The following is a 12,769-nucleotide window of genomic DNA, read 5'->3' as shown; positions in this document are numbered from 1 at the left end:
ATCAAGTGTATGTAAACTTTTGAACCGGGTCATTTTTATAAATTCAACTATTGTTTTCTCTTGTGGACTATATGTAAATGGCTTATATGAATCTTAATTAGGTCAGTACTGAATAAAAAATAACATGGATTCTGTATGATCCCTGTTATTTTGGTAAAATAATTAACATTTTGCACATTCTGCAAGGTGTATGTAAACTTTTGACTTCAACTGTACCTCTTCTCTTCAGAAGTCAACAGAGACACATCACTGTTCAAGCTATTCATATTAAATGGATTCCTCTGATTTCAGACCTTATTAAATGCATAAAAATGCTCCAGTGTGGAAACAAGCAAGTGAAAATAAATAAATCACTGAAATGAAAGAAGACTCCATTCTTCTCAGTGTTTACCCACAACATCTCACATGGCATCAAAATGGAAGCGATGGGCCTCCTGTCTCTTCTCCCGGTCATCTGCTTTCTGTAACACACAAACAATTAAACTTTGCTACAAGCTGTAACTTCACGGTCCTGAGAAGCTAGGTCTCGCACATTAAGCGTGCCAGTGAGTTGAATGCAAACACAATACGATGCCGTTTCATACATACGGGAGAGGAAAAGGACAGGCACAAAGAGAGTGAGACAGACAGAGAACTCATTACACACACAATGGCACACTTTACCACGGCGAAATACCTCTGTGTGCGATCACAGATAGAGCCAACACCAGACACTTGCTGCCCGAGACTGATAATAACACACACTGCCAAGCCTGGAGTGTGAGCATGTGTGTGTGTGTGTGTGTGCGCTCAGTGATTATCCTGTCTCGGTGATGGCAAAAACGATGTCTATTCTCAGCTAGTATGAGTGACTCACGCAACGGGTCCCTCCGTGAAACACTTGTGAATTGGCTCTCCTGTCTTATAAGGGTCACTCAGATGTATTTTTAGCTTTAGGTTTGTCATTTCCCACCTAGCAAGCACGTCGACCGTAAGCAAAATGGCAAATCAGTTAAGAAAGGAATGTGGCAGACGGATATAAGAAGGGATTATTTTCCTTTTCAAAAGGACTTTATATCTCACAGACCATGCAAAAAGAGCCTGAGGCTTTGACTGAGCGCTGTCAAGCCCTTCGCTATCTGCTCAGGAGCATCCAGATGATATCTATTTGCAAGATACACTGCTATATGTCGGATTTTTCCACATGATACGGTGCAGAGTCACATCAACATCACTATTCACTGCCATAATTGAGGGTTTTAGTGCAAATGAAGATGTGAGATACATACCTATGTGCTCATCCTCATTTCAGGTCCATTTAAGTGTGTTTAGTGAATCACAGGCCACTCACAGACTCATTGATTACTCTGTCATGAGTGCTCGACTTAATTATATAGTCAGTTATACAAATAGCCTGCACGCTCCTTCAAGTGAAATAGCGAGCGTTACAGTTGTAGCATGTCTGACCATTTTAGTTTTTCCAGCAGAAGCCTATAAGTAATACTACTGTAATAGTCTCTGTCAGATCAGCTGCAAGCAATTTAATGATGCAACTTCACATGATTTCTAACACAGGCACAGTACCAAGGGAAAGCTCACTTTTTTGTAGCTACAATTTTGTATTATTTTTTGTTGCAGAAATGCAACTTGAATTTCTCTGCCACACATTGGATTTGACATGTGCTCTCTAACAAGCACACCTCAATGAGCTGACATGCTTGAACATATATATGTACATAAAAACAGGTACTGATGGAGCCGTAAGCAACATATAGTACAGCATCAATGCACTGACAGGCTAACATTCGTGTGACCGATACATATCCGCGGTCTCCTGCGCGGAGGAGGATTAGATGCAGTCATGTTGCCTGTGAGGCAATTTTATTAAGACCTTTCCATGTCAAAATCATGTTTTCCTTTTAGAATTTAAAAAATGGATCGATATTTCATTATTTGTTCAATTAAATTCCAGTGCCTGTTTTGCTATACAGTTGTCACATATTTGTGAAAATTAGTGAAATCAGTCTCAGCCTCAGACGTAACGCCCACGGACCGTTGGCTGAACGTCTGATGCGTAATGCACACAAAATTGGAAACACTTCAAGAGTTTCAAAATCATCATTGGATTGGTTGAACTATACAGGATCTCAACTATACAGGCACATTCCGCCTAGAAACAAAGATGCCGTGATGTCAAACTCCATCACAGAAGAAGAAAGCCGTCGCTAAATGCTGTTTTTTTTAAAGTATGTAAAATAGGTGAAGTTTGCGGTATACACTTGTTAAAGGGGTCATGAACTGCATTTGTTTTTTTTATTTTGTACTATTTTCTGAGGTCCACTTATAATGTTATCAAGAACATCATAATTTAGAAGGCGGATTGTAGACTTGAAAGTAAACGCCCACTGCTATAATTGGCTAACAGCATACATTCGCTCCGCACAGATGGACGCCACTGTGATTTAGGTTAAAAACACATAAATAACTCAGTACATATCAAAAGATCTGTTTGAAGAGACAAAGCAATAGTGACCACATAATGTAAACAGTTAATTACACTTTTGTTGCGACATCACTGTCGGATCTAATATAGGCGGCACATCATCATCTTTTTGTTTCAATCTTTTTGAAAATCCTGTGTTGAATTGTGTCACTCTGCTTACTGACATAACCTCGCTTCCCAGAGATAAGGGAACGAGTGTTGCGTCGCTGACGCTATGGGTATTTGTAAACGAATCTGCAGTACAATGAAGTAAATAAAGGACCTCGGTCTGGAACTTCATCAAAAAAAAGTTCATCCACTTTTTCCTAACATTGGGATCAGAAGGAAAGGCAATGCAAGGATAATTTTTTTCCCCACAAATTGGCACTGCAGAGCATCCTGTTGTTTTCAGAGACTTCTTTATTGTTTGGTTTCTGTGTAGACCTGCATGTTTGCATCTCTGGTAAATGCTATGAGCGAATCGGTGAGTGGGGCTAAACAGGCAGCGATGTCAATCTTTTTCTGCGGAGGCAGAGCTTAATCTACCAATTATATTATAGAGTAGAACATTCCAAAAGCTGTCATTTTTGACAGAATGCCTTCAATATAAGCTGTTTTTTAGACTAACAACTGAGTTTTAAGTTCTGAAACTTACAGGATGTTTTTATAGCATAATGACCTCTTACATGTCAAAAGATCAAGTCAATTTTGTTTTTTCAAGTTCATCATCCCTTTAAAACACGCACAAGAGATTTAAACACCTGTCTGTTGTTGTGGGGACATTTTCACACTCCTAAATATGACGTGGCACAAAATGAAAAGTGACTGGTTGCTTTAACTGTCAGTTATACGGCCTCTTGGGAGGTGCTTGGCTATTCAAAGCAGCCAAGGTTCCCAGACCTTCTGCCATCGGTCTGAATGTCTGGCTATGTGAGACTACCACGTAATGGACTTCACCCAATTAATAAATGCATCTTTTTGTGAACAATTCATCCATGAGCTAGTTTCATTAGAAAAATAAATAAACAATTGGCCTTCTAATTTTTAATAATAACTGGATCTTCTGGTGAAACAACAGTCTTCTGTAACCATTTCATCAACATAAACCCACCCCCCCCCCTTTTTTTTTTTTTTTTTTTTTTTTTTTTTTTTTTTTTAAACAATCGACTGCAAGCTCACATTCAGATGTTCCTCCATCCAACAAATCGATGGACTGAACCAATTTCCTGCCTGCCTGAAAGTAATTTTCAAAATACGCTGATCAGGCATAACATCATGACTACCTTCCTAATATTTTGGTGGTCCCCCTTTTGCTGCCAGAACAGCCCTGACCCGTTGAGACATGGACTCCACTAGACCTCTGAAGGTGTGCTGTGGTATCTGGCACCGAGATGTTAGCAGCAGATCCTTTATGTCCTGAAAGTTGTAAGGTGGGGCCCCCATGAATTGGACTTGTTTGCTCACAAACAAATCCCACAGATGCTCGACTGGATTGAGATCTGGGGAATTTGGAGGCCAAGTCAACACCTCAAACTTGATGTTGTGCTCCTCAAACCATTCCTGAACCATTTTTGTTTTGTGGCAAGATGCATTATCCTGCTGCAAGAGGCCACAGCCACCAGGAAATACCGTTTTCATGTAAGGGTGTACGTGGTCTGCATCAAAGTAACATCCACATGGATGGCAGGACCCAAGGTTTCCCAGCAGAACATTGCCCAAAGCATCAGACTGCCTCTGCAGGCTTGCGTTCTTCCCATAGAGCCATGTGTTCCCCAGTTAGGCAACACACCTGCACCTGAGCATCCACATGATGTAAAAGAAAATGTGATTCATTAGATCAGGCCACCTTCTTTCATTGCTCCGTGCTCCAGTTCTGATGCTCACGTGCCCACTGTCGTGTTTTCGGCGGTGGACGGGGGTCAGCATGGACACCCTGACTGGTCTGCGGCTACGTAGCCCCATCTGCAACAAACTGCGATGCACTGTGTATTCTGACACCTTTCCAGCAGAAGCAGCATTAATTTGAGCAATTTGAGCTATAGTAGCTTGCTGTTGGATTGCACCACACGGGCCTGCCTTCGCTCCCCATGTGCATCAATGAGCCTTGGCCGCCCAAGGATTTGTTGATACTTCTGTTTTCAGCCACAACTTTAAAATCCTGGGCGATACCAAAAAGTCAATTCTTATTTAATTTTAATTCACTGATAAATGAAATATATGCTTTTTATGTAGTGAAAAAATCATACGTAAATACCCAGTATCAACCAATTTATTAAGGAAACACATGGTGCAACTGTAAGATTCTCGTTCTTTTTGAGTAAATGAGATGATGTGGCTCCCATTATAACCCTACTAAAACTAACTAAAAATTCAATGACAAAACATGAAAAAAGAAAAGACAATGCTTTTACTTGTCATCATGTCTTAACACATCTCTTCAGGCACTTCTTTGAGCAAGGACGTTTACGTGCAGGAAGACAAGGTGTGTTTCTGCCCCATGCAGACATGCAAATGATACAGAACACCTCAGTACCTCATCTATTTGTGTCTTTCCCGCGACATTGAGCAGGATAAAGAGAGGAGCCGGAGGCAAAAAGGAAATACTGCGTCTTATCTTCCTCTAATATCGCGCCCCTCCCACAGGGATGCAAATGGAACGGTCCGCAGAAATGGAACGATCTGCTGAGTCCTCTCCAAATGCTATTTTCACAGGCACTACAGGTTGCCCTCTCTTATCTACTAAAGCCACTTCAATTACAAGCTGTCATGGGGGGCAATGAAGATGGAGGGCACAGACAAAGAGAGAGAGGGAAAAAACGCTTTGTCTATCAGATTCTTTAAGCCGTGTCCGAAGAGAACATGCATTTTCATTAGGGGTCACACGAGTGTAGAAGTCAATCTGCGCAACAGGACTGACATTTCCACCTCGTCGCAATGACATATGCTCATTATTATTCTGAAATTTCATGCGAAAACATTTAGACAAATGCGGCTCTATGACTAGAAGCAGGGAGCTGTGCTATATTTGGATCGCGAGAAGATGCAATAAATGGAGAGTCGAGCGATAGAAAAAGCGAGCGATAATGTGTTACAGTCTGGTAATGTAGCAACATGCGGTAATAGACCACCTGCAGCCTACACAGCTCACAGCATCAGCTCAACAGAGAAAAACAGGGCTGTGGAGCTTCTCTCAGACAGGCGGAGGAGAACGGGCCGCTTCCTGACCTTTTAATAGCTGAATAAGTGAGCAATGCTAATCGTCACCTGAACATGTGCATCAGGAAAGCCCATGCTCCATCAAGCAGTCATCAAGACAAGACAAAGAGCCAAAATACTCCCTCTCTAGGCCTTTCTTCAGCCTCTCTCTTCCCTTTTGTCAAATATATAATTGCAGGGCTGAGGAAGAGAGATATGGAGCCAGCATGTTATTTTAATGCAGTGTCAACTCCAATGAAGGTCGTGTAGTGGGAAGCGCTTCCCTGAGCAGAGAGCAATTATGGTTTTCAGCGCGCATAATCAGGCACCCACAGCAGATGGCTTTGAGAGGACGCCAACACCAGAACAGCTCTTCACTCCTCACACACATGCGCACTCAGAGCACCGCCAGGACCGCCTTTAGGACTGCCATAACGCCTTTGACTACATGAACACAAACAGGCGCTATTAGGAATAAAAAGACAAAAAAGGTGCCCCAATAAACACCCTGCACACATCCAGGTGGTAGTGGGCAAGTGCATTAGAGTCAAAATGTTGCTTTTTAACACATATATGACCCTGGACCACAAAACCAGTTTTGAGTATCACGGGTATATCTGTATGGGTATGGGCATTGTATGGGTCAAAATTATCCATTTTTCTTTTATGCCAAAAATTAGGATATTAGGTACAGATCATGTTCCATGAAGATATTTTGTAAATTTCCTACCATAAATATATCAAAACTTAATTTTTGATTAGTAATATGCATTGCGAAGAATTTTATTTGGACAACTTTAAAGGTGATTTTCTCAATATTTGGATTTTTTTTTTGCATCCCTCAGATTCTAGATTTTTTAGTTGTATCTCGGCCAAATATTGTCCTATCATAACAAACCATACATCAATGGAAAGCTTATTTATTCAGCTTTTAGATAAACATGACTCATTTGACTCCTATGACTCATTTTGTGGTCCAGGGTCACATATTTGCAAGTCTTAACAGTATATCTTTTTTTTTTTTTTTTTTTTTTAAATAACTGTTTTGTAGCATGCATCCTGTGCCATGTATTATTACATGGTATACCTTTGTAGATCTACAGGACCCTCCAAAAGTTTGGAAACTCCCTAGGCAAGGGTTTTGGGCAATATGAACATAAATCCTTATCATTTTGTGACAATTTTGATATTGATAACACAAATTATGAAAAGAAAAATTCAGAACATGGAAAATTCAGTTAAAAACAAAACTACAAAACTAAGTTTTCTGAACTTAGCTGGTCTCTTAGTTTTTTTTTTTTGTTGGTTTTAGAGAATTAGTTTTTAAACAGGGAGCCAGGGCCCACTAGGGGTCACCAAGATTACTTAAATTTAGACAAAAGCTTTAAAGGGTCAGTTAAAATGGATAATTCTGTCATTAATTACTTGCCCCTTATGTTGTTTTAAACCCGTAGGACCTTTGTTCATTCTCTGAACACAAGTTAAGATATTTTTGATGAAATCTGAGAGCTTTCTGACCCTGCATAGACAGCAACGCAACTACCACGTTTAAGACCCAGAAAGGTAGTAAGGATATCGTTAAAACACTCCATGTGACATCAGTGGTTCAACCCTTATGTTATAATGCTACAAGAATACTTTTTGTGCGCAAAGAAAACAAAAATAAAGAATGTATTCAACAATTTCCGTCAGTCTTAAGGTCTTTTCACACTGAATGCGGAAATTCGGTGCAAATGTTCACCGCGATGCCACTTTTGAATCGAAACAATAGATCCCTATGGAGCTATTTACACCAGGTGCGATCATTTATGGAGCTTAAAAATTTCTTCGTCCTGTGTGTCGAAACTGGCCATCCAATTACATTTGAGCTTACATCACATGCCTGGAGCAGCTGTTAGTGCACAAAAGGGTGAAAGTGCTGGCGCTGTTTCGAAAACCAGTGTAAACAAACACCGAAGAAGAGCATTACAAGAGAGAAGAAAGTGGAGGCAGAACTCTTGTTATCATTAGTATCTGATAACAGATTCATTCTTACATGTTCTTTATACAGAATATCAGTTCTATTAGTTCTCCACTTATGTGATCTGAAGATCACTGTCGATTTTCTTCTACGTGCATGAGTGTTGTGAGTCAGAGCATGTTCACTCTAGATCTGTCAATTGTGCAATCATATCTCCTGTCATTACGTATGAAAAAATTTGAGAAACATTTTTCTATACGTGAAACATTAAAGCAAACAGATGATTATGATATTGTCTGTGTTTTGTGCAGTTATGCAGAAGGCGTTGCATTTAATCCATTATAAAACAAAAAGAGTGCATGCCTGCCTATTATAGAATAAAAATCCACTTTAGATCTCAATCAGAAGTTATTACAAGCATGATGATGATTTAAAGTGGGTTTTAAGCAAAACATCTTTATAATCACATAAATGTGCAAATGTAGCTTGTTGCTAACTGTACCTCTGTTTATTTTTTAAATGGGTCATGGTAGTGTAAAACAACACCCTTTTAGGTGCATGTTGCTTTAAATGCAAATTAGCTCTGCGCACCCCGCCCCTCTCTTCTGTGGGGTGACGAGCCATGCTCTGAGAGACTGTTTACTTTAAACTTGCTTACTAGTACTTTATTAGGAAAGGCAATTGCAAAGATTCATAAAAAACCCTTATACTCACTTCTGCTGTAGGTGAAGCTGGATCACGAATGATTCACGTGAACATACACGCATTTATGTAGATCAGGAGGTGCATTCCCTTCACAAACAAACGTAATCCACTGCATCTTCGGCGGCTCAGATGTCAGGAGTAAACGACGAGTGCTATGTTCAGTATTACATCCAACAACAAAACACCTCAATCGCTTGGGCAACATTCTTGTCTACGTCCCTGCTCCAGCGTTGATACAATGGCATTCGGACCGTTACGGCTTATTCAGGGCAGGTCCAAGGTAAGACAGCCATGTCAATCAACTATCGTGGAAGAGGCCTTGGTCCGTGTGACGTCACACAGACAAAAAGCTGAGAATGGCTTGATTTGAAAAAGGGAATATTATTTTTAAGGATTAAATAAAAACCACTGGGTGGATTTTTATTATTATAGGGTGGTTGTGTACACACACTGCCAACACACATTTATGTTCAAACAACATGTAAAAGTGAATTTTGCATCTGAAGACCCCTTTAAGAAGAAAGTTTCTTTATTTATCTTAATTTAATGCTGTATATTTAGCAGCAGACATTAAATCCATATAGGAGATACATATCTGAGGAAAAATCTATGTTGTGATGCTCTTGTGAACGTGTGTCGAAGACTGACACAGAGTAGAAGAAATGGTTGAATTAAGTCATTATTTTTCTTTTCTTTGTGCACAAAAAGTATTCTCTTAGCTTCATAAAATTAAGGTTGCACCGCTGATGTCACATGATTATTCTAACGATGTCGTTACTGCCTTTTCTGGGCCTTGAACGTGTCAGTTGCGTTGCTGTCTATGCAGGGTCAGAAAGCTCTCAGATCTCATCAAAAATATCTTAATGTGTTCTGAAAATGGACGAAGGTCTTACAGGTTTGGAACGTCATGAGGGTGAGTAATTAATGACAGACTTTTTATGTTTAGGTGAACCTACTCTTAAGAGTCAATAAAATGTTCTTAATATTAGGACATAAGATGTTAACTCTGTCAATACGGCATCAATAAGGTTGAGAACCACTGATTTAGAGGGGATTTTTGCATTTTTCTCCTGGTCAGTCTGGGAAGCTTAAACTGAACACAGCTGAACACCAGCTTGGCTGGGCTGATCTTAAACCAGCCAAGCATGTTTTTTTCAACAGGGAAATTCTAGAGCTATTTATAAACGAACTCTAAACTGAATGACTAGTCGGCTAATTGGTCTTAAGAAAATATGGTTTTACATGTACCCCAACTGGACGTGTTTCTTGGGGAATGTTGCATAAGACGTTCCTGCACTCAAAAACAGATTACAACAGAATAAAGTGGTCTTTAAAAAGCCAAAGATGTCTGTCTGAATGTCTACGGCAGTAACTTTTCTGAAGGGAATACAGCATGCAAACTGTCTAACAGTTAAAAGCCCAGTGCAGCAAGATAATTAAATTTTAGGTAAACTCATCAACTTCACAAATCAGTTGTTGGACAACTAGTTGATTAGCCGACTGTTGTGACCCATCCTGAGTGTTTAAAAGAAACAAATTCACACATTCAGAGGTACCGACAGTGGACAAGAAAACAAACGCCCGCATTCACGTGCAGAAACTCACACATAACACCCTGGAGGACATGTTGCGTGGGATAATGAGGAACAGATTTGATATGCTGAAAGGACAGAACAAAGCAATTAGCAGCATAGCAGTGTGTGCGGAGCACCCTCAGAGCGAGCCGGAGGGCAGGGCCACACACAGACACACCCATCTGCTCAGATCTTCACACACATGTGTAGACCAACGGATGAGTCTGTGTGAGGTCACAAAACCTTTGCTGCAGAAGGAAAGACATGCTGGAGTGTTTCAAACAGATCCACAGAAGAAACAGGGAATGTAGAAGTGAGTGATGTACAATGGGGCTCAGAACAGAGAGCAAAAGCAAAGCGCTGAGATGTTCGTTCTCACCTTCTCCTGCCAGTGCAGTATCCCGATGATAACGAGAATAAAGACGCACACGCCAATCAGTGCGATCGCTGTCAATAAGACTATATTACTGGGGGTTAAGTAGAGCTTTGCACTCCAGCTGCAAAGACACAGACAGAAAGACAAAAGAAAACTTTTCAGAGCACCATCTTTAAGTTCAGTGAAAACTTTAAACATCATTCAGAACTCTGAAACGACATGTGAGAGAGCACGTAAAGACCTGAAACCTGTGTAGATCATCAAAACGGTGACATGGAGTTTACAGCTCTGAAGAAAACTCTTATTAGCTCTGTGTATCTTCGTGTGCGAGCTTGATTCAAACAACCTGAGAAAGCTAAATATAATCAGTCCTGACGCATTCTCTGACAAGCTGAGACATCAGGACATCAAGATGAGGCGCTTTAAATAACAGACGGAGAGCGAGAGCGAGAGAGGTGGAACGCTCTCCATTTACTGGAGAGAATAGAACGGAGATGCTCTGTTTATCATTATGAATTGTTTGAAAGCAAAACGGCAACTGAAGAAGCCCGAGCGGGGTCTGTGGGGAATAGTGGGAAATCGAGTGATCTGCTCAAATATTTATGATAAAGATTGGCGGACAGCTTCATTAAGATATGTCTCGGCTGTGCTGGTAAACACATTAAATATTAATGCCTGAGGAAATACCTTCTCGTCGTCTCGATTAAGGCTAGTGACGGATGCTGTGACAGTGTAAAGCTGCTTTTAATTACTTTAACAAATTTATTAAGCTTTTAAGTTTATTCTCACTGGATGGTTGTTAGAAGGGATCTTGTTAATTACTGATAGTAGTCAATTAAGGAACTATTTGTGAAGTGTACATGGAAACTTTGTGGGCGAAAATAATGACTTAAAGGGTGCGGAGTGAGTGTGTACCACAGAAAGGACTGCAGAAAGTTTTACAAAATTATGCATTTTGATAATATTTTTGTTGTTGGCTGTGAAACATTTTTTATATATAATACACATAGGGCATTCTACAGAACTGGTTCAAAGTCAGAGATGGAAATGAAAAAAATGTTTATTTTTCCCACAAATTTTGTATGCATGCAAATTGTATAATATATAAGAGACACATTTCTAGTAATTGTGCAGTTAATTCTCATATTGTATGCTCAGAAAGTTTTGGAATATTTGTCCTCTTCCCAAATTTGTCACAGTATATAATTTAATAAGAAGGGTTATACTGACCTATTAAGATTTTGCTTACATCTTCCTTGTAAATAATTTTTTTCCCATTTTATTAAAAATTTTTTTAGAGGTAAATCAATAACAATTACAATTTTAACAATATTTCAAGTGTGATTTATGAGTTTCTGTTGTATTTTAAATCCAGATTTTCTTTGTAAAAGGCAAAAAGTTGAGCATACTGATTTCAAAGTTAAGGATTCATTAGTTTGAATATACATCGAATCCAACACTATCATAAGATCTTAGCTGAGAATTCAGTATACTTTTTTTTATGTTGTTTGACAAAACATCCCATGTTTTGGTCATAACACATTTTCGGTAGTGACAGTTTTTGGTAGCGACCACAACACATACAGAATTTTAACCCACATATTAAAACATACTAAGATACTAAAAAAATTGCATAACTGTACTAAAATTTTGTTTCGTGACAATTTTAGATACTTTTAAATGTAGCTCAAAGATGCTAATCAGCACATGGTTACCTAGCACAGTTGTGTACGCAGTTGTACACAGTTATTTTTAAAAACAACATTGGAATAAAATGCAAAAATTATTTCAATATCATTTTCAGTTGAAATTTAGGGGTTAGGGTTCGGGACAGCCACCTCCCAATTGAAAGTACCCAGTAAATGATGATTTTATATATAATAAGCTTCCTTACTATATATATACTTATTTTAAATATTATCGTAGGTTTCAATAGATAATAGATGGATCTTAGTAAACATCTAAGATTTGAATACCTAAACGCTTTTTAAATGTTTTTTTGGTTGTGGGACAGCAGTTTGTACCAATTCTGTAGAATGGCCCATATATCAGGGTCGGAAATGAACTTTTCCATTAAGGGGCAATATCTGACCCCTGGAATTGATTTCCAGGGGCATTTTTTACATTTGTGAGGACAATTTTTATAATCACCTTACTATTATAAAAACCATATGTGGACTTTAATTTGAAATACCTAAATTTACCCAATTTAATCAATATTTTAGACTGTTATCAATAACAACAGACTGTTTAAAACTGTATCTAAATTATACATGTAAAAAAACAGGAGCTCATAGGGCTGCAATATTATGACAAAAATCATTATTGTAGATTCTTGCTTTTTATATTGTAAAAATGATTATTAATATTGATATAGAAAACATTATAAAACATTTGTGTTTTGTTTTGGGCACATCACATTCTGGCTTCACAGACAAACATGTCCATGACGTTAGCCAAGTGTAGAATGTTTAGCAAAATCTCCCGCTATATTCATT

The 12,769-nt window shown here is 38.9% G+C and overlaps 1 protein-coding gene across 1 annotated transcript in view; it reads right to left on the bottom strand.

The window, feature by feature from the left end:
* Positions 1-102: 102 nt before the first annotated feature.
* itfg1 (integrin alpha FG-GAP repeat containing 1) overlaps positions 103-12,769 on the bottom strand; it is a 167,234-nt gene continuing 154,567 nt past the window's right edge. The window contains exons 17-18 of the mRNA XM_051114140.1: positions 10,275-10,392; positions 103-461 (exon numbers count right to left, since the gene is read on the bottom strand). Coding sequence (XP_050970097.1) covers positions 402-461; positions 10,275-10,392 — 178 coding nt within the window. The 3' untranslated portion in view covers positions 103-401. The remainder of the gene's footprint in view (positions 462-10,274; positions 10,393-12,769) is intronic.

The sequence above is a fragment of the Labeo rohita genome, chromosome 7 (assembly GCF_022985175.1).
Source record: "Labeo rohita strain BAU-BD-2019 chromosome 7, IGBB_LRoh.1.0, whole genome shotgun sequence".
In the NCBI taxonomy this organism is placed as follows: Eukaryota; Metazoa; Chordata; class Actinopteri; order Cypriniformes; family Cyprinidae; genus Labeo; species Labeo rohita.
The sequence above is the reverse complement of the archived record's forward strand: the minus strand, read 5'-3'. Positions and strand labels throughout refer to the sequence as shown.